This window comes from Pleurodeles waltl, chromosome 5 (assembly GCF_031143425.1).
Source record: "Pleurodeles waltl isolate 20211129_DDA chromosome 5, aPleWal1.hap1.20221129, whole genome shotgun sequence".
NCBI classification, from domain to species: Eukaryota; Metazoa; Chordata; class Amphibia; order Caudata; family Salamandridae; genus Pleurodeles; species Pleurodeles waltl.
Genome location: NC_090444.1, coordinates 1,138,351,850 through 1,138,377,915, shown reverse-complemented (window position 1 = coordinate 1,138,377,915; position 26,066 = coordinate 1,138,351,850). Strand labels below are relative to the sequence as shown.

At 44.9% G+C, this 26,066-nt stretch overlaps 1 protein-coding gene across 4 annotated transcripts in view; it reads left to right on the top strand.

The window, feature by feature from the left end:
- The window catches only part of ZUP1 (zinc finger containing ubiquitin peptidase 1), a 225,795-nt gene that overhangs the window by 84,373 nt on the left and 115,356 nt on the right, over window positions 1-26,066 (top strand). For all 4 annotated transcript variants that reach the window (XM_069235357.1, XM_069235356.1, XM_069235358.1 and 1 more), the window contains exon 4: window positions 20,865-21,033. In XM_069235357.1, the coding sequence (XP_069091458.1) occupies window positions 20,865-21,033 (169 nt within the window). The remainder of the gene's footprint in view (window positions 1-20,864; window positions 21,034-26,066) is intronic.

The following is a 26,066-nucleotide window of genomic DNA, read 5'->3' as shown; positions in this document are numbered from 1 at the left end:
ACCATGACAGCATTTCCCCAACATGCACATGCCCATCACACAACACACACCCATCAGTGGGGCACGAAAGCACTGCACACAACCTCACATGCTGACCAGGCAAAACCGGTCGCACAACACTACTTACACACAAATACTCGCACACAATGTCAGCCATAAACAAATCTGCCCAAAGAAAAGAAATGCAGTACAAATATGTAACGTCAAAACCAACAACTTGTTGGTCCAAATATGTATTAAAATTAATAAATATCAATGAATTGTCCAAGGCCATAGGCAAGTACAATTGTAAAATATTCAATATGCACACAATGCACATCTGTGTGCCCCGGACATGACTCCTGACTGCAATGAAACATCCACAGGTAGGGGCATCAAGGGGGAAGGCAGGCATCTCAAGGATTATCAGGGGTGGGGTGGAGAGGGAGGGTTTGGGCCTAGGCTTTGGAGGGGGTCCTTTGCTATTTGGCTTTGGAGGGGGTCCTTTGGGATTTGGCTTTGGAGGGGGGTGTTTAGGTCTAGGCTTAGGGGACGGTTGGATTCTCTTGGGAGGGGCAAACTTATTGGTGCGGGAGGGTATGGGTACTTGCAGGGGGTAGAGGAGGGCTTGGAGGTGGAAGGGACGGGCCTGGAGAGAGAAACTGAGTTTTGAGGGGTCTCATGGGGGGGAGAGTAGGGAAAAAGTCACAATTTGAAAAAAAAGCTTTTTTTGACATACAGGGAGGGTCATCAGAATGGGACTTGGGTGTAGAGGGTGAGGGAGTGGTTTTCTGACGTGTATGTATGGGTTTCGTGGGTACGTATTTGTGGGAGGTAACCTTGTCGGTGGTGGATGTCTGTTGGGTGGGTGAGTGAGTGCATTTATGCGTACATGACTGAGGGGGGAGTGGGGGTGCTGTGGTGGGTGGGTGACTGTTGGGGTGGTGTCTGCAGGTATGGTGGATGTGCTGCATGTAGGTGTGTCAGTGGTTGTGGTGTCTGCGGGTCTGGGGACTGTGGTGGATGTCTGAGGGTCTGGTGTTGTGATGATTGTGAGTATGATAGGTGTAGTGGCTGGATCCGTGAATGTTGGTGTGGTTCCTGTAGATGTGTCAGGTGTACTGTCCGTAATGGTGGGGGTGTCAGGACAGGTTGTGGCTGTTGCTGTATCTGCATCTCTGTGTTGCTTGTGTGCATGCCGGTGGTGTGTCTTATGGTGCCTATATTTTCAGAGCTACCCTATGTTGAAGTGGATGCATACCTGTTTATATGCTTTGGCTCGGTCGAGGAAGGGGGATTGGGTTTAGGAAGAGGAAAGTGGAGGGGGAACAGTAGACAAAGGGTGACTGGCTGCTGTCAGTGTGGTGGGCAGAGCCTGAAAGATCACTGTAGGCCAACCAGTGTACCGTGAATGCCCTCCAGGAATGCTTTACTCTGTTCGACTGACTCACAGAGATTGACCTCAGGAGGTCAATAGCCTCCTCACTGAGGGCAGCAGTGCTCACAAGGGCTGTGGCAGAGGTGCCTGCAGCAAAGGAAACACCCACCCTCTGGGGTGAGCGGGAACGGCCAACTGGGTGGGGAGCTACAGGGAGGGAGGTGGTAAAAAGGGGGGTGGCGGGCTGAGATGGTGCTGGAGTGGACCCAGATGGGTCCACCATCACCAGGGAGTGTCCACTGGAGGTCGATTCCGAAGATGATGAACTGGATGCTGTCTCCCCAGTGGCGCTTTCTCGTCCTCCAGGCCTCTGGGTCCCTTGGTGTCAGTGGTATCATAACCTGAGGTCCCGTGGCCAGCAGCTTCCCCACTCTGCTGTGCCCGTCTACTTCACCTGCTGATGCTGGGAAACAGAAAGAGAGGTAGGATCATCACATTTTTTTCAAACACTTACATCACACTATAAACATCAATCATGTTACACCCACTTGTACTGCACCATCAGATAGAACCAGGTCAGTGCCAACATCATGTCATAGCTAAATACTACCTACACCCCTACATTACAGCAATGTCACACACCAGCTAAACCACTTATCGCACACCTACTGTACCATCATATCAGTAGAGCAATCACAATAATGATTCCATGACAATCTGACTTGCCAACATGAATCTGAGTCACTATCCACACCAACATAGTCAACCAAGCAATGGGAAATAGTGGTAACATACATTTCTACATATCACAAACACAAAATCCACACATACTTACATTTGTAGCAGATGTCATGTAACAGGAAAGGAACTACATCATGTGCCAAACACAAGACAACGTGCTCTGTACATGCCAATACCATTTCACGTCCGAGTCCACAACCTTCACTATTCACATACGCAAATATGTAGCAACCATACCTGTCATTTCAGTGATTGAAGTATCATAGAGTCTAAACACGTCAGCAACATAGGGCCCAGTATTCAAGTAGGAGAGGATGATGCATACTTTGTGCAGCTACTCATCCAAGTCATTCTCCAGCTGTAAACAAAGTCATGTACACTTAAAGGGGCCAACTTAACCGACAGGATTTAGCCACAGACAAGGCCAGGCACCATACCATCCTCTCATATACAATGTACACTTGTCATGTGCATGAAGGCCACAAACAGTAAAACTAATCAGAATGATTGGCAACATCAATAGCCAATTATTCAAGTGGCCACATCACTATCCACACTTCAGACATGACCATTGCAGTGCCACAACACATTTCTGAGCTTAACAGGATAGGGACATACAGCTTGAGGTAAGCCAAATGACTGCCTACTATTACCAATCCAACTACATGCAAAGGTGAAATGCCACATCTGCAGCACAATGCAGTCGGTACTAACTAGGATTCCATACCAAGGGCCATCAAAACATATCCACAATGGCAAAAGTAAGAATGTTTAAGTTGCATTACAATCTTGTTATATGTCTGGACCTAACAGTATACACATGATGTTGGTGAAAACCTGTTCAGATTGTACCAATTACCAAGATGTAGTGACCTATTTAGCATGACCACAACACATTGCAATAGGAAATTGCTGTGTAGCCTCTTACCATCCCAAGAACGTGTACCTGGTACAACTATTCTGAACACTCATATCAATGATAGGGCTTGCACTAGGAGTTTGGGAATACCATCAAGGTTTAGTGCATGCAGGATGCCCATTCCGAGGAAACATCATATGTGCCAATGTTTAGTCCTCACTTACCAATGGGGTATGTAAAATGTCAGATTGAGATTACAGACTCACAATAATTTGACACTTATTGGAAACCTCGGAAATTCTAGACATCTACTCAACTTGTCAGATTCAATGTTGCACATAGAGATGGATCAAATGACATTTGAATGGGCAGAGGGCAAAGATCAGGACAACTTACCATCAGGATGTTGGGAGTATGGATCTGTAGGTGGCAAGGAACAACCAGCAGGGAACTAAGAGCAGTGCAGTGGTACACATGACACAGTCACATGTGCATCATCATATGCTACTGCACAGAATGGATGACATAGGTGAGTAATATGTCCCATTACATAATAGATTGTGCACCTATGTACCAATGTTGAGTGCTCCACATATAGGTTTACCTAGGACACATATTACCTTTTGCAATTACCACATTGTCATAGCTTACAGTCTTTCACATCATACACTGACCTAGCAGAGGCTTGTAAATGATTATAGTCAGTACTCACCCCCTGGTGGCTGCTGTGCTGCCCACATACGCCCATCCAACTCAGGATAGGCCACCGCCAATTAATGTTCCCTCTAATTTTTTTCCACTGTGTGCGGCATTGTAAGGTCTCTGTGTGCTGCAGTCAAGGATACGTGTGCCAAGAAATTGACCATTCACGCGAGCGCACGCATAACTACCAAGATCATTGGCATTTGCCTCTCCATAGCTTAGTTTTACTACTAAAGCAAAAAAAGCAGGGCATTAGAAGTTAAAAAGAAGAAAATGTATCTCATTCACATCAGGAGCAGCGGAGGGGCACAGATTAAGTTGAATTAATCAGTGCTTAGTATCTGCTCCACACAGAGGAACAGAAATGATGCTTGGCTTCCAGTGACGAATTACAAGATTGTAGAGAAGAGTGCCACGCAAGCCAACAAATAGAAAGTGACAGGCAGGCTCCAAGCCCTTTACTGTACACAACAGAGTCTCCCAAGCATGATACAGGCGCTAGCACATGCACACACAGCAAGCAACAGAAAGGTGACAAGAACGGCCGTCCACTGCGTGTCTTCATGTGGCGGAAGGTTTTAGTAATTGAACCTCGTAAGCTATAAACAATGTATTTTGGTTGCAGATTTTTGGTTATGTGGCAAATCTATAATTATACAAAAATGCTGCGGCCACACAATTGCATAATTTTAGTGGCCCTGAATATGCGGCATCTTACAAACTGAAGTTGCGGTGGGCGCACAACAAACGGACACAATTAAGGTGTAGTTTGCTTAGTCCCATGGTCGTTAATGCGGACAGTGACGTTAGCCCGTCCATAACCCTAGGTATTCCTCACAATAACCAACTACCTAATCCGTGACCTGCAGTACAGAGTACAGCATTTGTCACTTATCCTTCTTGTGTTCTTCGGTTTTGCAGCATGTTATTAAGGCTAGGCATTCTGATTATCCAAATCAGTCAATTAGAAGGACAGTATATAAAAACAAACAAACCCATTTCAGAAAGCACTGTAGTTATAGAAGTGCAAATTTCTCTAAGAAAATATCTACAATTATAGTAGCCAAAAGCATCTTTCCATTCCAAACTGTAAGCTCCTTATGTTTATTGCCCTTTATTTATAGTCTTTAAATCATACGATCCAAGCCTTGAGGGTGCCAGAGTCTTTAAGAAAGAAAACAATTGCTGTGCCTTCTTAACAGCTGTGCACAAGTTATTACAAGCAGAAAGGGTAAAAAACAACCAGGGAAATAAAGCATGAGCGACATTGTAAGAATGGAGAGACATCATCCCCTTCTCCTTATGGTGACTTTTCCAGATTGGGATAGCGGAAGTGAAAAAAAAATAAAAGTGGGGGGGACTAACCAAGTAGGGCAGTATACAAGTGACATCATGGCGAATGACATCACAGCTTGTTGTTTCCAGTGCTGAAAGGTGTTTTATCATACGTTTGTGTTATCACTGCACTAAGCAAGTGCCAATACATAAGATTAAGGGCATGTAAGCCAATAATACATTATGTTTTATCGTGTGCTATTGTGGACTCGAAATTCAAATAAGAAACATAACACTGAGAAATAATCCGTCTCAAAGTAAAATGACTACGCCATTGTTTACTGAAAGGATTAAAAGGTTGAAGGCCAGAAGTAATATTGTATTAGTTGCCAAAATTTGTCCCAAATTATACATCAACTTTTTGCTACAAGTATCTGATTTTGTAAACTAACCCACATACTATTAGGTTAAATTGCAAAAACACAATTTACACAGCAGAAGAGCTGCCTAATGAATACTAAAAAGACATGTTGCAATTCATGATCCTCAGGGACAGCTGCCACCATCCTGATGTTTGCACTTTCAAATGCATTTCCATAAAGAATATGGCACTGATTTAAAGGGAAATGTTTTACTTGATGTTTCGGGTGCGGAGCACCAGCAGTTATTTTTTGCGGGCTGATGCTTATTTTTCTTACTCAAGCACTTACTGCAAGTAAAAGACACATATGGGAAAGATGGAGGAAGAGAAAAACAAAAAAGCGTCACAATTGGAGAAAACAGAATGCTGCAAGAGTGAGCTGAAGGGCCAGGGACTGGCTTTAAATGGATTGAAGAGGCCAGAGATAGCTTCAGTATTACGCTGCCTTAGGATTCCGTGTTTGCACTTTTAATTGCAGCAGCCGCGTGTTTAGGATTTGGGCTTTGGGCACTGGCAAGTTTTTTTTATTTACAAATTATGCACTGGAGAGAACCCAATGCCCTCAGTGACAAAATAAACATTTTATGTAGCAAGGGATCACCCCAGCCAGCCAGCCTGCTGATAAGCATGATTTATTGCCCTGAATGCAGCCCGGTGCCCTCCAGCCAGACAAAGCTAATTAAACTCGGTGACCTGCTGTAACTCCTAAAAAAGCACAAACCATATTCACAGGGATTTCTCCCCTGGATGCTGCTTGTCCTGCACTGCTGCAAAGGCAGGCAGTGAAAAGTGTGCACTTTGCAAACGTCTGTGCGTGGTGGGAAAATACATTGTGTGCGCACATCTTAAAGGAAACATCGCCGCCAATATGCGGGGCCACTAGGGCACACCTTCATCCTTGGAAGGCCATCCCCAGCTGGGCCTCAGCGGTCTTATGGGCCCAGCATCTCAGCTCCCACTGCTTCTGACAGTGGGTGGGCCGCCGGCTGTGGACCCCCAGGGTCTGCACTTTTGTGGCAATGGCACGTCAGACCCCCTTTTTCTGATGGATGTTGACCTGCATGAATGACGCAGACAAGAGGAGAAAGTCATGTACACATGCCCTTTCCCAAACAAATAGGATGAACAATCAAGTTAGTGCAAGTTGCCATATATACCATTCCTCACACTTCAAACTCTTTTGCAAGTCACCCTCTGCAATCAGGCCATGTGCAAAATGGAGTCAGTCATAGACAGTACCAGGTTTTGGCTAGAAACATAGGATCAGACCACAAGTATGTCCTTTAAATGGTACATCTCAACAACTATTTGTCACAGAAAGATTGATGTAAATGCTGTTAATGTACATATGTGGATCAGGATATATACAATACACATTACCTACTATGTAACAGGGCTAACAGTCTTCCTATGCACATGTGCACATAACCATTTACCCACACGTGTTAGCTCAATCCTTCATTCATGCACCTTTAATCTACCTCATCATACACTCTACCTTGTACACATTGTTGTTGCATTGGACGCACCTGCTCCTCTAGTGCACCATATAGCTGTCCATTCAGGGGTAGGACCACCTCCACAAGCTTGGCCAGCTCTTCCGCTGAGAAGGCAGGGGCCCTATCACCTGCAGGAAGTGACATGATTGCTTCCAGAGGCAGTACACAACAGCTCAGGTCGTGGAGGTCTTGCTGGCAGCAGTCAGAAGTCAACTGAGGGATTGTGAAGAAGATGGCCATCACGTCAGCCACATATAGGACCATCACCGCTGGCGGACATCACCATTGACCGAAGTCCGCCAAAGGCAGCAATGTGTTCCAGTGGCAATGTCCACCGCTGTTGTAACCGCCTACCGCCATGCTGACTTCCACCAGCAGAGTTAGGTCACTTCCTGATGTCCAATACAGTAAGTCAGGCAGCTGCCATTTTAGGCCTCTAATATGTATAATGAAGTAATGAAAGTTGCGTCATTTACAGAAACCCCATATCTGTGACAATGTGTGAAGTGCAGGGTTACTGTTTACAAGTATTAATGTGCATATAATTAATAGACGAAGTGAAGTGAGGTATTTTGGGGTAGGCACATGAAACTGTGTTCTCACCATATTAATGACAATTGGAAGATGGCATAGGTGCAAAAATATATGTGTGCCATGTCTACAGGGTAGATGTAACTTTCACTGTCAGTGACATGTAGAGTACATGCAAGGGTTTAGGGGATTTGAATCTGGTACACTTTAATATTTTGGCTGGCAATGTGCTGAATAGCACATACTCACTGTTTCATGTAACATGATTTCGATACATGTGTGATGTTCTTGTGATCATACTTATGATGGATGGGTTGAGTCACTCACATTTCTTCTGGTGTTTTCCCACATAGTTACCCAGGCCTGAGGAGAGCAAGACAACTTCCAGGGTACCGTCCACTAACAGACCTGCAGACCGTGAAGTTGCAACATGTAATCCAAATCTATTGCCTGGATAGGCATTCAGTTATGGATCTATGTCATCAGTTGGAGCCAGATCTGATGCCTGCCATTCGCAATCCCAATAGTATACCTCCCATCATTTAAGTCATGTCAGTGCTGCACTTCCTGGCCACTGGGTCCTTTCAGAATACAGTGGCCCTTACTGCAGGGATGTCTCAGCCTATGTTCAGTCTGGTTTTGAAGGCTGTACTGTCTGCATTGTTAAAACACCTAGACAGCTACATAAGATTTTCCCAGCGTGAGGATCTGGCCCATGTGAAGGCAAATTTCCATGCTTTGGGACACATTCCACATGTGGTTGGAGCCAAAGATGACACCATTGTAGCCTTTGTTCCCCCAAGTGCAAACAAACAGGTATATAGGAATAAGAAAAACTTCCACTCCATAAATGTCCAAGTAATCTGTTTGGCTGACCGATATATTTTACAAGTTTGTGCAAGGTATCCAGGATCAATCCATGATTTCTTCATCATTCAGAACAGCAATATCCCACTGCTGATGACACAACTATACACAGAGAGGTCCAGGCTGGTTGGTAAGTCATGTATGTCATGTGTCTGTCCCTTTTTTTCCTGCTACCATACATGTGGATGTCCAAGATTGGATTGTTATAACTGTACCTTACAGGGGACTCTGGCTACCCAAACCGTCCTTGCTGTTGACACCAGCAAAGTACCCAACCACATCAGGGGAAGTCTGCTTCAGTGAGGCCCAAGAAGGACAAGGTGTGTTGTGGAGCAGACTTTTGAGCTCCTAAAGGCAAGATTTTGCTGCATAGATAAATCTGGAGGAGCCCTCCTCTACTCACTGTTCAAGGTCTGTCAAATAATTGTTGCCTGCTGCATGCTCCACAACGTTGCCCTGAGACGTCAGATACCATTCATACCAGAGGAGGGGGAACCTGCAGATCGTGTGGGTTGGAATTCAAACATGCCAAGTGAGGATGAGCAGGAAGAGGAGGAAACTGGAGACATCAGGGCAGATGTCATCAGTCAGTACTTAAACTTGTTCAAGGTATGTGATGTTGCTAATGTGATTACATGAGGCATCGTTGAGGTAATGCATGCCATGTAATGTGCTTCTTGCCACTGTCATTGTGGTCTTAAGTGGCTCCAAAGCTCATGACTGATATGCAAGCTGGATGTTCCTTTGCGTTGTGTACAGAAATGTAATGTACATGGTCTAATGTTCAACACATGCACAATCAAAGTACCTTTAGTAGTTTTGCATATACAATGTGATGTTTGTGTTCCACTCGGGCCTATTCCTTATATTTGTCAATCACAGATTTGCAGATTGGCTGTTTTCCTCAACCTCATTTGGCATTGTCAGACAGTGTCACAGGCAGTTGGGATTTGCTGACTGACATGCGCAGTGGACATGGATTAGACCAGGTAAGTTTTGCATCAAATTTGTGGTGTGTGAATTCTATGCCCAGACTGTCAGGACTGTGGTTTGGAAGTGTCCCTTTCCACACAATAGACCTGTTTTATATTGGAGGTGGCTCAAATGGTGGCATGTATGTGTCACTTTGTGTCTGACACGTCACAGTGTGGTATCCAGACCCTCCACCATCATTATGGTTTGTATTGTTTGTCACCTGACTTGTGCATTGCTGTCAGTGTGGTTCCTCGATGCAGACCAATGTGCATGTGTCTGAAGACTGACATAGGTGAGTGGCTAGCCTATAGATACCTGACCTTGGTAAGTTGAAGGTTCCATCACTGGGTAGCTTAGTACTGACCTCTGTCTGTCTGTCTGGGGTATGGTGATTTGGGTGTATGTGATAAGACTTTAGCTGATGATACATTGAACCAATCTGTCTGCCTCCTTAGTATGGTGATAGACTGACATGTCCATAACTTCTGTATTCTGTGGGTTGGCAGTGTATTACACCTGTACTGGAACACAGAAATCCACATCATAGACAATGTGCTGATTGCCATTCTGTGAAGGTGTACAATACAGGTAACTTGTGTCATGTGTATGTTACAATACCAATGCAATGCGAATCATAATTGTGCAGTACATGCGTGATCACCAACACAGAGGTATAAAATTGGAGAGGAACATTTTGGTACAATTGTTTTCATACATGTCAGTTGTTTATGGTTGATACATCAAACTTACACAGGATCTGTGATTGAGTGCTATTTATTGGGCAGTGAACAACAAAATGAGTGGTTTGAAGCAAAAATGAAATGATAAAGACAGTGAAGGGTTCATTCATGGTGGATGAAATCATCAGGGTAGCAGCTACACCAGTTGGAAACACATGCCCAGTGTCCTTGCACCATAGGAAAATGTATTTAGGTGTCTTAACGGTCAACAGGGTGTATAAGTCACACACAAGGGGACCAATCAGGAGGGGGTTTGGTCTTGGCATCTGGTCCTCCTGGGTGTCTAGGTGGCTGTCCATGTTTGCAGGGGGGGGGGGTGTTCTTCTGCTACAGAGGGTGGGGTGCCTGAGGCATTCCCTTCGCTTAGCAGGACCTCAATTCCATTACCATTCACAGATGGTGAGGGGCCTGATGTCTCCTAGCTAGTGAAAGAGGTCTGATGTTGGATGCCAGCGCTACTCAGGGTAGTGTTGATGTCCATCAGCACCCCACCAATGGAAGCCAGGATGGCATCTTGTGCTTGCCACTGCTGCATGACTTTCTGGTGGTTGTCCCTCTGCAGCTGTCTGATTTCCCCTATCATGTTTTGGTAGGCTTCCAAGACTTGGGAGTTGGTCTCCTGGTCAGTTGTGTCCCTTGGAGCCCCCATACTCTTGTCTACACCATCCCTCCCACACACCTAACCCCCACATACCTGTGCCCCTGGCACAGTGTGCCCACTCCCACTGGTGGCAGGATCATCATTGTCAGTGGTGACATGAAGAGACTCTGGTACCTGTACTGGGGGGCACACGATAGAAGAGCCTGTCCTTGGAACATGGGTTGTCATATTGAAAGACCACACAGTTTGGGCTCTGGGTCAGCCTGGCAAGTGCGGAACGCTAGGAACCCTGGCCATTTCAGAAACTTAGAGATGTGGCTTGCGTGGATCCCAATAAGTTTTCTTACAGAATGCCCTGTAATCATCAAACTTTGGCTAAATTCCCTAAACGTTCAATACATTTCTGTGAGGGAATACTACAAAATCTGTGAATATTCTTGCAGGGGATACCACCTACCCTTTATGATACAGTTAATAGTGTTGTAAACTGCATGATAAAGCTTCTTCCACAAATGACCCTCGGATGCAGTGTCTGTCTTGATCGTTTCACCTCCCACAACCAGTTTAATTTAATTTTAGTTTTTGTTATCATCTGAAATGCACCATACCAGAAAATATTTAAGCTCTTCCAGATCAGGTGTTGAATGTTAATAATGACAGACTTCTGTTTAATCCTTGACACAATTTTGAGTCTTTGGTGTTAATACAATAATTTTCCTCACATTCTTGACACCAATGAAACGTAATTATTTTTTATGCACACTCTCCAACCTGACCGTTTGAATTAATATGACTTCCCAGACATCAGTAAGCCGGTGAACCGTTTCCCAGCAAAGAGAAACAGGATCAATATCACACTATAATTTTCAGTTTTCAGCACATGAAATGAGCAGGGATGTGGAATTCCTGTCACCCGACGCCCGGAACATATTGTTTGGGGTCAAGGGCAACATGTTTTTGTTTATTTTGTCCTTAGGGCAAGTAGGCCCAACCCCCACCAGCACAAACCTTTTGGCTGGCCGTTTACAGAGAAAGGAACTGTCTGCAGTTGAGGCAATCTGTGTGCCCATATGTTGATGTTGTTCAAACTTGTATTTCTGATGGATACAACTACCTGTGGATTCCTCACCTAATGAATTCTCCCCATGCGCAGCATTCAACAGAAACTTCTCTCTCTAGCTCTGCACGTCGGCGAGGACGTCACAATTGCCCTACTCCAGGCAGCTCCGCGTGACGTCATCGTGGCAATAAGAGGTCTTCGCCGCCGTGCTGACGTCAGTTCCCTTTTTTCCGTCCCTTCGATAACGGTTACTTTTCTGTTACCTGTATCGTTAGCTCTTCGGAAGGGATACTTTGTGTATTTCCAGGATGTCGGCTCCGAAAAAGTCGGGTTTCAAGCCCTGCAGGGAATGTGGAGGTCGCATGTCTTTGACTGATCCGCACAACGATTGTCTTTAGTGCCTCAGTTCCGATCACGACGTCCAAGAATGCGGATCCTGCCAAAAGATTAATCCGAAGGCATTGAAGGAACGCGAGGCAAAGCTTTTCTTGGCAAGGTCCAAGAAGGAGAGGAAACGGCACCATCGGTCCTCTACTGGAAAGTCATCCCATAAGAAGCGACGTCATCGTGACTCCCGACGTCGGTCCAGAAGTCGGTCGGCGTCGAGGTCTTCATCGTCCCGGCGCCGCAAGTCTCGGAAGTGAGTCAAACGGTGTCCCCTCAACCTGCGACGCCGCAGACATCCCCGGCTCCTGTCAGTCTTTGAAGTTGTGGAGCCTCAAAGTCATCTGGCTTCGCCGGTGCATCCTGAACCTGAAGAGTCCAGCCTGGCGCCAGCACAGGCTTACTATGAGTATAACGTAGTTTACTCTCCATTAACAAAGCAAACATAGGAATGGACATCTTAAATTCAAATATACAACATACAATATATTTCAATTTAGATACTTATTATAGCTAATTAAACATTCAGTTCGCACATAATATAATCAACATAGAATCATCCCAAAAAAATAATACAACCCCCTACCCTAAATGAAACATACATATATGAAAACATAAATAACATAACAGTAAATACGCAAAATTAAACAAATAACACAGAACCAACAAAATCACAAAATAGTATACATACAAATTTACAACCGTCTCATACATGAGAGGATATTTAAACAGCACAATAAAGTTACTGCTTTGATGCTACAATTATGCGTTGTTGTTTGGATTGTATAAAATTCAACATAATAACAGCCAATTCTAGGTTATAATTTCCTGATTCAAATTCTCGTGTTACAGGCCTGATGGTAGCCAATCCTGGTCAGGGCTTCAAATTTGCCAATTTCAAACACTTCATGCCAATGTTCAAGACATGCCAATTTACAAGCCGACGCGCGTTTCGGTGAGTGAGGAAAAATATAAATACACCTTCATCAGGACTTTATGATTCAATATAATTGGCATACGTACATCTTGTAATCTGCCTTAGATATGAAAGAACTTAGATATCCCTTACAGGCTGGATTAAACACTCTCCAACTTCAAATTTGTAGTCCAAAATGAAGGACTAACACATGGATATAGCTAAATGAAGCTATGCTTTCTCACTCTACAATTTCACATGGTTTAAAAAACGTAATCCACAGGGGAAACCCACAAGGATACCAAACTGGTAGGGAACAACTTGCTAACAGTATCAGCAGGATCCAGGACATATGACCAGCACGATGATCTCTCTAGAATTGGCTGTTATTATGTTGAATTTTATACAATCCAAACTACAACGTATAATTGTAGCATCAAAGCAGTAACTTTATTGTGCTGTTTAAATATCCTCTCATGTATGAGGCGGTTGTAAATTTGTATGTATACTATTTTGTGATTTTGTTGGTTCTGTGTTATTTGTTTATTTTTGCGTATTTACTGTTATGTTATTTATGTTTTCATATATGTATGTTTCATTTAGGGTAGGGGGTTGTATTATATTTTTTTGGATGATTCTATGTTGATTATATTATGTGCGAACTGAATGTTTAATTAGCTATAATAAATATCTAAATTGAAATATATTGTATGTTGTATATTTGAATTTAAGATTTCCATTCCTATGTTTGCTATGTTAATGGAGAGTAAACTACGTTATACTCATAGTATTGCTTCCCTGTGTGTTACTCTCTGTATCTAGCTCAGGGACCCTGTTTAGATACGAGGGCCAGCACAGGCTTATCCTTCGTTCCCTGCTCCGGGTATGGATCCTGCGGCATTTCTTAATGCCATGTTCCAGATTTTTCAAAATATGGCTCCGGGAGGTGGTGCGCCGGCTGGCCCCACTGGTCCCCTGGCTTTCAATCTCGGCGTTCCGGCTCCATATAAACCGACACTGTTTATGCCATTTTGTTCGACTGGAGATTCAAGTCAGGCCCCTCTGCCGACAGTGCAGCCCTCGACGTCGAGGGAGAGACCTTCGACGTGGGTGTCGGAGGTGATGGAACCGAGAGGTCGGATGTCTGCATCGGATGCTGGTGCCTTCTCCATGGCGCCGATGGATCCATCTGCGGCGTCGGGTGGATCCGGAGAACCTGTCATGACGCATGCCCGGCGCCATTCACCGACGTCGCTCCATGACGACGCCGGGGCTCGAGGCCAAGTTGAGGTCACGTCGAAAGGCCCTTAGACTTTTAGAGGAGAGGGAATATCAGCAGCAATTCCTCGAAGAAGGGGAGATCACTGATCCCCAGGGTGATTTCCCTGGGTTGGACACAGCAAGTGGTCTTGATACCTCTCCAGAGTATGACCTGGCCTCACCTGGTGAATATACAGATGAGGCAGCCTCTTACCACTCTGTTATTAGGAAGGCCGCAGCATTTCTGGATCTTCCTTTACCGACGGCGCAGGTGAAGACCAACCTTTTGACTGAGGTTTTGCATCCGGCTACAGCCATGGCGGATCCTCTCCTACCATTTAATGAAGCCCTGATGGATCCGATCGAAGAGGTTTGGAAGAAGCCTGTTTCCTCTTCAGCTGTTAGTAGATCGGTGGCCAGGCGTTATAGATCTGCACCTGGGGACCTGGAGTTTTTATCCAAACACCCTTCAGCAGAGAGCTTGGTGGTGCAAGCAACCTGCTCTTCGAGGTCTGCCCCTGGATCGTTTCCGGGAGTACCATTGGACCGGGAATCCAAGCGGATGGACCAATCGGCCAGGAAGGTGTTTTCTTCTTGCAGCATGGCTCTAAAATCTGCCAATGCAACATGTATTCTGGGCAGGTATATCCATGGCATAATGGATGCGACGAAGACTGTACTTCCGGACATGCCCCAGGACTTGCGTAGTCTTCTTTTGGATGCTCAGGCGGCGGCTACGCAGGTTATTCAGACAGGGCTGGATACCACAGACTCTATTGCAAGAGCCATGGGGACTTCCGTTGCCTTCAGACGGCATGCGTGGTTACGCACTTCCGGATTTTCGACAGAAGTCCAGTCTACGTTGCTGGATCTGCCCTTTGATGGGGCAAAACTGTTTGGCTTAAAAGCGGACTCTGCGCTAGAGCGCTTTAAAGAATGTAGGGCCACAGCTAGATCTTTGGGTCTGCAGGCTGCTGCTACCCCATTTCGATCTTTTAGACGGCTGCATGTTTTTGGAAGAGGTGCTTCTTTTCGTGGGAGATCACAGCAACCTGGGCAGCAGTCCTCCAGCCTCCCTTATCGCTCATACAGGGGGCAGGGTAGAGTCCACACAAGAGGTGCCACCTAGCAGCAGCACCCTTCCTCTTCCTCTGGAGGGTTACCTCAAGGAAAGCAGCCCTAGTCCTCTCACCTTTGTTTCTCATACCTATCCGGTAGGGGGGAGGCTTTCACTTTTTCTCCCCATATGGGAGTCCATAACAACAGACTCTTGGGTCATCAGTTTGGTGAGAAGAAGTTACGCCCTTCCCTTTCGGGAGATTCCTCCTCCCTTCCCTCCCCGTCCTTCCTTTTGTTCAGAAGATCATCTCCTGCTGTTACAACAGGAGGTTCTCTCCCTGTTATTGAAGGGTGCAGTGGAGTTGGTTCCAGAGCAAGAGAGGGGTCAAGGGTGTTATTCCAGGTACTTCCTGATCCCCAAGAAGGATGGTCATCTGAGACCTATTTTGGACCTCAGGATTTGGAATTGGTTCCTCAAACAGGAGAAATTCAAAATGCTGACTCTATCACAGGTGCTTTTGGCGTTGGACAAGGAGGATTGGATGGTGTCGTTCGACTTGCAGGATGCTTATTTTCACATTCCCATTCTCAAGTCGCACAGGAAGTATCTCCGGTTTGTGGTAGGATCGCAGCACTACCAGTTTGCGGTCCTTCCTTTTGGTCTTACTTCCGCACCACGAGTCTTCACGAAGGTGATGGCGGTTGTTGCAGCACACCTCAGGAGGAAGGGAGTAGCAGTATTCCCTTATCTGGACGATTGGTTGATCAAAGCCGAGTCTCCGGGGCTTGTGCTGCGTCATCTGCAGCTGACAACCCAGTTGTTGTTCAGTCTGGGTTTTTCAATAAATGTGCCCAGGTCTCACCTAGCGCCCTCTCAACGTCCCATGTTCATAGGGGCAGTACTGGATACAACGTTAAATCGAGCCTTTCCTCCGCCACAGCGGATACGGGACATTCAGGCGTTGGTTCCAATGTTTCAAGAAGGAGCGGTAGTTCCGGTCCTCAAGGTCCTTCGTTTGCTCGGTCTGTTCGCTTCTTGCATTCTGTTGGTCACACATGCACACTGGCATATGAGGGCTCTTCAGTGGTGCCTCGGCAAGCAGTCGTTTCAGCACAGAGGAGATCTCGGGGAATCGATAAGGATCTCCAGAGACACTGCAGCGGATCTCCGATGGTGGGCTGTGGAAGGCAACCTTTCTCAAGGGAAGCCGTTCTCGCAGCCCACTCCGGTGGACACGGTGATAACGGATGCCTCAACCTTAGGGTGGGGAGCTCATCTGGAGGTCAATGGTCGTTGGTCTCCAGTAGAGCAGAGGTTTCATATCAGTCTGCTGGAACTGCGGGCGATTCGTTTGGCCCTCAAGGCCTTCCTCTCTTCCCATTGCGGTCAGTCAGTTCAGATTCTGACGGACAACACGACCGCGATGTGGTATATCAACAAACAGGGGGGTGTAGGGTCATACCTTCTTTTGCAGAGGAGCTTTGCGACTCTGGTCCTGGGCGCGGGACCATCAGCTTTGTGTAGTGGCAAACCATTTGGCCGGGGTCCTAAACGTACGTGCGGACAAACTCATTTGCTTCTTCTCGGACGACCACGAGTGGCGTCTGCATCCGGATCTAGTTCTTTACATCTTTCGGATGTGGGGTTTTCCCTGAATAGACCTCTTTGCCACTCGAGAGAACGCGCATTGTCTATCGTTCTGCAGCCTTCAATATACAATGCAAGGAGCGTTGGGGGATGTGTTTCAGATGTCCTGGTGCAACCAGTTGCTTTATGCGTTTCCTCCCATACCCTTGATTCCTTGGGTTTTGATGAAGATTCGCCAAGACCGGGCCCAAGTCATTCTGATAGCTCCGGATTGGCCGCGAAGGGTGTGGTATGCAGACATTCTCCGACTCTCACTGTACCCGCCGCTCCATCTCCCTCTCAGGGCAGACCTCCTCTCGCAGTCACAAGGGCAGGTTCTACACCCCCACCTCCAGAGCCTGCACCTTCATGTCTGGAGATTGAACGGGGCAACCTGAGTTCCTTTTCTCTCCCACCGGAGGTGGTGGACGTTCTTTTATCGGCCAGACGACACTCCACCAAGTTGGTCTATGCAAGTAGGTGGGCTAATTTTGTTCGTTGGTGTGGAGAGAAGAAAATTGATCCCTTAAGTGCCCATCTTTCTGATGGTTTGTTGTTTGCATTGTCATTGGCTCAGCGTGGTTGTGCTATGGCCACGGTTAAGGGCTATCTTTCGGCCCTTTAGGCTTTTTTATATCTTCCAGATCAGCCCTCCCTATTCAAATCTCCTTTGGTTGTTCGATTTTTGAGGGGGCTTACTAATAAATTTCCTCCCAGGCCTTTTATTATGCCGCAATGGGACTTGACTTTGGTGTTGACTTTTTTGATGGGCTCCCCCTTTGAGTCACTTCATTCCTGCCCATTAAGATATTTGTTTTTCAAGACTGTGTTTTTTGTGGCCATCACGTCGGCTAGACGTGTTAGCGAACTGCAGGCTCTTCTGCTCACCCGCCTTTCACCACTTTTTATAAGGACAAGGTGGTTTTGAGGACCAGGGCGGCTTACCCTAAGAGGGCTCTCAGTTTTTATGTTGACAGGACGAGAGAGTTCCGGTTGAATGAACAACTCTATCGGATAAGTGAGGAAGAGGAAGGGGAAGGCCGTCCACAAGAAAACGCTCTCCAGGTGGGTTGTTCTTTGTATTAAAATATGTTACTCATTGGCAAAGAAGGATCCTCCTGAGGGGATCAGGGCTCATTCCACCAGGGCCAAGTCCACCTCATCAGCTTTCGCCAGAGGTGTTCCGATGGTGGACATCTGCAAGGCTGCGACTTGGTCTTCCCTACACGCCTTTGTGAAGAGTTATTGTTTGGATGCGGAGGTGCGGAGGGATGGCCATTTTGCACAGTCGGTGCTGCAGGATTTCCTGGTTTGACCAGACGGACACCCTCTTCCGAGGTGGTACTGCTTTGGGACTCTATTCATTAGGTGAGGAATCCACAGGTAGTTGTATCCATCAGAAGAGCAAGTTACTTACCTTTGGTAACGCTTTTTCTGGTGGATACATTAGCTACCTGTAGATTCCTCACGGTCCCTCCCGCCTCCCCGTTGTCCCTCTGGTCATACCAGGATCGCATTGGGTGTGCACTTAAGTGCTTTAGTTTCAATGTTTCTACATATGTATATATGTTTATAGTTCTAATTCAAGTTATTTTCAAGTTTGCAAACCATTCATGTTGGTATGTGCCCTTTTGTAAAGAATTGTGCCAAAGTTTTTAGATGAAGATTCTCTATAAAGTTTATTCTTTTTAATCTTAAAGGGTGTAGATTGTTGATGTTCTTTATATGTTTCAAAGCACGTCAAAAATGGCGTGAACTGACGTCAGCATGGCAGCGAGGACCACTTATTGCCACTATGACGTCACGCGGAGCCACGTGGAGTCGGGCAATTGTGACGTCCTCGCCGACGTGCAGAGCTAGAGAGAGAAGGTTCCGTCGAATGCTGCGCACTGGGAAAATTCATTAGGTAAGGAATCCACAGGTAGTTAATGTATCCACCAGAAAAAAGTGTTACCGAAGGTAAGTAACTTGCTCTTATGGTTCATTAATGAAAAGCCTTCCTTATTAATTAATAATTATCAATATGAGGCTAAGTATAAAGCCCCCAGAATGATCTCCGATTAGATGCAAATATTTGCAGAAACGTACATGTAAGCAAGTGTGATAGTTCTTTGCTTTCAAAATAAAATGTTCAGAAAAAATACAAGTAGGTAAAAAAGGTTTTGCTGCTTTCAAATTTTAGTTGCTATTTCTTTGAAGCGTCATTTAGTAAAATGTGTTGATGCATGCTAGTATTTCCCAAAAATATTCCTAATGGAAAATCATTGTAACCATTTTCAACAACATTATGGGAAGCTTGAAAATAAACAAGCACTGGCAAAGCCAACCAATATTACATTTTTTGTGAGTCTTTTGGTTTCGTCAATGAGTGTCTTGTTTTGCCATTGCTTTTGTAACACTTTATTGTTGTGGGCGCTGCCAGGCCCTCACCACAGAAACAAACACTGGAAAAAAGAAAAACCTTTTTGGTCTCAAAAAGCACACATTGCCACCAGTGGTGTAACCAAGTCCCAACAGCCCCCCTCCAGAAGGCCCCCTCAGGACAGCACAATGTTCTTTGAATGGGGAGGTCTCTAATTTCGTTATGCCACTGATTGCCACAGTAGTTCCTAGCACTGAACAAAACTACCTTGTGTGCCAATGGGCTCCTTGTGGAAGATCAGAATGTGATCACTCACAGTAAAGCCAGCTGATAGAGGGAGAAATAGAAGTTTAATAAAAACAACATTTCTTTAACGCCAGACCTAATTAGGGACCCAGTTTTTAAAGAAAGTCACAAAAGTGCACTCATGGGTATATGTCTTTGAATTAGTGGCTTTCATGAATTCACAAGAACTTCCAGAAGTAGACTAGGAAAACATACTCATAGGAAATGTTTGTGAACTGTATTTTAGCACAAACAAATATGCATGTGTAGATTTGCTCATGTTAAAATCTGTCGAGCGTTTGCAAGTTCACTTTCCCCTCCAACCACTATTTTCCCAATCCTGGAAGAACTTCTACTTTTGCCATTGTCAGGAATAAATTTCCAACCTTTTTCATTTTGGGAAAAGATTAGAGAAGAGCTGGTGAAAATCCTTAAAACGTGAAAATTAGTAGGTTTGCAGACTCAAAGGCATTCCAAGTCTGGAACTATTGCTTACTACTTCCTCCAGCCCCAGTATGTAGATTTGTGGAAAGGTGGCAAAATAAGGGAATTGCTATAGTAGGGATTGAAATTGCAAGTATTCAAGCATTACTATAATAGTAGCCCTGGCATAATCAGAGAGGCTAATATCAGACATATTACATAATGAGATTGCTGCAATAATTTGTCACCGCAATACATGGCACCAAAGGAACAAGTAGATTTTTGTTACAGGACAAGTAGATTTAAGAAGCAACCTGTCCCATAGACAAGTACAGATTTTATGAAATTCCACACCTCTGAGTGATCTATTTAAATCATATAAAGGTATATAGAAAAGTAAGTTGCAGTGAAGTAAGCATACACTCCTCAAAAGCAGACGGTGTTTAAATAAATTTGTGTATTCAAGGCTCGGTGTTCCTGATACTTCTCATTTTGTTCTTAACATTTCCTAACCAAAATTTCTGATTCCCTTCCTTCCCACATGATTGTTTTAGAATTAATATGATCTATTTGTCATATTTTCTGGGTTTATTTCCCCAGCCTTAATTCTACTCCCTGACTATTCCCCTACTGCCATTACGACCAAGTCCATAGGTTCGTCTTACAATCTGTTCAAGTTTCCCACTAAACTCCTATAGTTTTAATTCCATTCCTTAGTCTCCAGACACTTGTTTACACTTGACCAGGTGTCATCAAGACAACATGCCTTAAAGTCAAAATGATGTCGATAATCTGTTTTAGATATAAAATAAAGGGTTTGTTTGTGTAATTGAACTTGGTACTTAGATTTAAATCAAATAATGAAACAAATGTAAATGAAACTTGTAATTCTTTAAATGGATACTTTTTTCTGTAAACAGCAACAGTACGGTTTGGACAACTCAGGAGGGTACAAAAAGCAGTCCCTGCAAAACATGGAACGAGCCGTGGCACGAGGCAGGATGCAGCCCTACGAATTTCATGTTAAAAAAGCTGAGATGATGGAATCTTTAGCTATTGGTGTGGATAGCGGGCGTACAAAAACTTCAGGTCAGCTAATCCGTATGGTTAAACAATAGTGGTAATCCTTGAATATGTTAAATCTGATATCGTTAATACTACTAAAACAAGAAGGTATTTTGTTTTACTATTATCTAGGTTAACTACTGTTTGGTAAATAAAGCAATGTACCTCATTTGGAGGTTATTCTGTGGTGTGAACCGGAATAGTTATTTGCTGTAGAATATTATCTAATGTTAGGGTGCGGATTGGAAAACACCCTCTTTTACTTTAGGAGAAACTTAGAAAGCGTGTAGAGCTTAATCGTGTTTTACTGTATTATCCAGTGTGAATTGACTAGAGATTCTATGTGAACCTTTTTCAGTGTTCAATCAGTATGTTCACAACTGAAGGAAAGGGAAAGCAAGGAATTGGGCTGTTATTTCGAAAAATTTGACATCATTGTAACATGGTTGATATTGAATAACCTGTTAATTTTAGGTGTTGAGCAGGGTCCACTTAAATTAAGAAATCCTCCTGATGTTTGCACACAAGGATAGCAAAAAGAAACCGTTGCATAGTTGCATAGGTCTAAATTTTGTGGTGCTTCACCAGCCTGTCCTGGGAGCTAACGTCTGTCTAGAACTAAAGATAGCTTCATCTCAAATCCCCTTGGCCTTCCCAAGACAAAGAGTACGGGAGAGGGAGTTAAAAATACATCTCAGCTTTTGCCTTGGGCTGGATGCAGCTGAAAACAATTTTCCACAGTATTCTAATTATCTGTAGATAGGTGTGTATCACTAACCGCCTTTTTCCTCACCCAGCCTTGCCTTTGTTACGGGGATGATTTCATATATTGCACCAGGTGCACTCTGACTAAGGAGGAGGCATTTTTCACTCCTTCAGGATCAGCTTCCCTGGGGCTTCTTTTTGTGCAAATGAATGCAGAAGCTGGTCCACAGCAGCCCATTGCTACAGTAAAAGTCCTGATAATAATTATGAACAGGACATCATTGCAGCTGCTTACTGTCTAGAAGACAATATTTTAAGGCAAAATTTCATCCACTTGTAAACAAAATAAGAATTGCTCTATGGGTCATTCTCTCTTCATAGAGCATAACAAAGTGTTTTAAGGTCTTTAAAAATTGGTGATCATGATCACTTGGAGAGATTTTAAAAAATAGTTTAAAATGCAGTTTTCTAAATACAAATGTGGCCCCTCACATGCTTGCTTGTTCTCCCCTCTTCCTGTCATGAAGACTATGGGGTGGCTAAAATGGGCTTCACCCCAGCTTCTGTATCCTCTCCACAACAATTGTGGGACATCTCAGGTGTGTTTGGGAATATTGGGTACTCCTACCTTCCTACCTACACACACACATCCACAATCTAGCCAAGAGCTTGGGATGAATGTGACGGACCCCTATTTTCAAATGTTCTTGGCTTTGCTATAATCTGGGCAGTGATGCAACTCGCTCCCCACCAAGAAAGCATAATGCATCCCTTTTCAAGCCACCAATCCTTTCTCCCCTGCCCCCATGCCCCCCACTGATCTTACTCAAGGGATGGATAGGGATCTGACAGCCCTTCACTCCCTTTTTACCCACTTCCCCGCCTCCCCTGGGAAAGCACGTTCACAAAAGGATAAAGGTGAGTGGAAGACGTGTGAGATTGGAGCTGTCAGGCTCCATTTGTGGGTGAGTTACAGCGGAGAGAAGGGCTAGGTGTCTTTCATGCTATTGGATGAGTTTGGGGTTGTAAATGTAATGACATTGCTAGGAGACGTTCTGCAGGCTTCACAACCGTGGTTTGTCAACAGTTAATAAATGAACCCAAAACAAAATGGCCTATGAAAAACTGTGTTCACAGTCACCAGGAAGGCATTAACAAAAAAGCAAATACCATTAAAAAGCTTGAAATATGATGCTTGTATTAAATTATTTATCTCGCAAGCAGCTGCCCTTTGAAGAGCGTGATCACTCGAAAATGTAAGGCAGGTTCACAAACCTATTTAAAGGTCCATGAGCTACACTTTTTTTAGTGTAATACAATGTTTCTTTTTTTTAGTTGCAAAGTAGGGACTGTGGTCTAGAGGAGAAAGTGTAGGACATGGCTTTAGGACACATCATGCTGTCAGTGCTCACAATCACACGTGCGCTGGAGGCTCTGCACTGGGGGCAGCGAGACATGAAAGAAGGAAAGGCCCTGGAAGTAGGGTAATTGGACACAACTATCTCTAGTGCCTGCGGCACGTGACCCGACCATGTGCACCGTGTATTGTAGTCAAAGGGACTGGCCGCTAGCCATGACGGACTCTAAACCTAGTACGTAGTGGCACCTAATTTGCTCATTCAAAGCCCAAGTATAGGAAACTTGGTTCTGGAGGTCAGGCTTTCTGGTGTCCATTCATGGCCTGAGGTCATTTTGTAAGTGCCCTTTATGGAGTGTGTATTATTCTGTGGGCACACAGGATGCGTGACATGGCAAATCTCAAAGTAATCCTCACTGAGGATTGTTTAGTTACACTAGTTATATTTCCTAGAGAAAACAACTCCAAGTGAGCGTTGCAGTAGAAATGCCAACAAAAAGCATTAATGTCCCTAATTTACAGTAATGAAAAATGTACATTAGTCAACATAAGTCTCAAATTAATTTACGAAAGTGTCAAAATGATTGTGCCATTGACGCTGTGATGAATGTGCACAGTGTAAAGACTGTGTGGAGAAATAATCGGTGGTCTGTGGAAAAGGAGGAGTGACAGTTGCATAAAAATTTGGCTTCCATTAAGCACCAACAACGGCTTGAACCCTGGGCAGAAACGGGTGCAGTTGTCATCAAGGCAGACTCGAACCTGAAGCCTCATTCCAGTTAAGGATGAAAAAGACAGGTCCACATAACACTTTTAGGTGAAGGGATACAATCGTATAATTATGCCTGTGGGGGAATGCCCATGTGCCCACATAAGGTTGTGAGCATTTGCGCTAGTCACCTAAACAGGCTGTAGTGCACATACCAGTGTACGTAGAAAAAAGTGAGAAACGTCTCTGTGAACCAAGCAAATTTGTCAGAAAAGATGTTGACATGGCATATAGCTTTCGTTACATTACTGATGCTTGCTAAGAAATATTAAAGTATGTACCAATAAAAGAATTGAAGAGATAGGGAATGCCTCAAACAGGTTAAGATCAGAACAACATGTGTTTAAATGATATTATACTTATGTTTGGGTGCAGCCCAAAAGTATTCAAATAGTTAGTGTTAGACCTGACATCCTTAGGGTGGTCACCCCAACTTTTTGCCTGCCTCCCTTCACTTTTTTGACACTGTTTTACTGGTTTTAGGACCCTGTGCAGTTTACTACTGCTAACCAGTCAGTTTACTACTGCTAACTAGTGCTAAAGTGCAAATGCTCTCTTCCTTAAAACATGGTAACATTGGTTCATACCTTACTGGCATATTTGATCTACTTGTAAGTCCCTCGTAAAGTGCACTACTTGTGTCCAGGGCCATTAGATTGAATGCTACTAGTGGGCCTACAGCACTGGTTGTGCCATCCACATAAGTAGCCCCTTAACCATGTCTTAGGCCTGCCATTGCAAGGCATGTGTGTGAAGTGTCACTGCCACTTCGACTTCGCATTTAAAAGTACTAACCAAGCCTTAAACTCCCCTTTTTCTATATATGTCATCCCTAAGGTAGGCCCTAGGTAACCCATAGGGCAAGGGGCTGTGTAGGTAAAAGACAGGACCTATACCTGTGTGTTTTATATGTCCTGGTAGTGAGAAACTCCTAAATTTTGTTTTCCATTGCTGTGAGACCTGCTCCTTTCCTAGGTGAACTTTATGGCTCCCCACATACTATTTGGATAGTAGATTCTGATCAGAAAGCGATAGACAGGTCATATTTAATACGGCCAGAATGGTAATACAAAATCCTGCTGACTAGTGCGGTTGGATTTTATATTACTACTTTAGAAATGCCCCTTTTGGAAAGTGAGCATTTCTCTGCACTTAAAATCCTTCTGTGCCTTACAGCCTGTCCCATTCCACGTCTGGGCTGGGCTGGTTGACAGCTCCTGTGTGCATTTCACCCAGACAACCACAAACACAGGTTGCTCAGTCACACCTGCACACATCTGCATACTGAATGGGTCATTCTGGGCTGGAAGAGTGGCAGGCCTGACACTTACATTTCAAAGGAAAGTGGCCTGCCCCACACACAAAGGACTGCCACACCCCCTACTGGGATGCTGGCAGACAGACCTGTACTGAAGGGGGACATTGTACACTTCAAAACCACTCTTTGAAGTCTCTTCCACTTCAAAGGCACTTTTGGATATATAAACTGGGGCCCTGACCCTACCAGCTCAGACACTTCCTGGGACAGACACTCTGATCCAGATCCTGCAACCTGCCAAGAGGAGCTGCCTGGCTGCCAAAAGGACTCACCTGGATTGCTTTGCTGTGAAGGACTGCTGCCCTGCTGTTGCCCTGCCGCCTTGCTGGCCTCTGGCTCTGCTGAGATGTGTTCTCCAAGGACTTTGATTGAGCTTGCTTCCTGTATTCTGAAGTCTTGGGGCCAAAAGGACTTCTTCTTTTCAAAAGAACTCCTTGTGCAGCGAAAATCGACGCATAGCCTGCGGGAATTGAAGCACAGCCTTCTTAGCGGTGAAAGAATCACTGCATCGCCACTCCAGAACGGCACAGTCCAGCTCTCGGAGTGGAGATCGATGCAGCTCCAGCGTTGCGATCGGAACTTCGATACACAGCCCACTGGATTGACACATCGCCGAGCCGGAATGATGCAGCCAGACTTCCTGTGGGAGGAATCGACTCAGCACCTGCTGTGCGATAGAAACTCCGCCGCATCACCCTCTGGATCAATGCAGCACCTGTGACTTCATCCAGCCAACCCTTGATTTCCACGCATCATCCTTGGGCATCAAAAGACCCCGCATCCCAAAGATTATTCAAGCCTTGGCACCGGAATTCGCCACAAAGTCCTTGCCGCATGGAAAAGAATTGACATATCATCTGTGTGCACCTGGAAATTCAACGCACACCCTTCGTTTTCCACGCATCTCC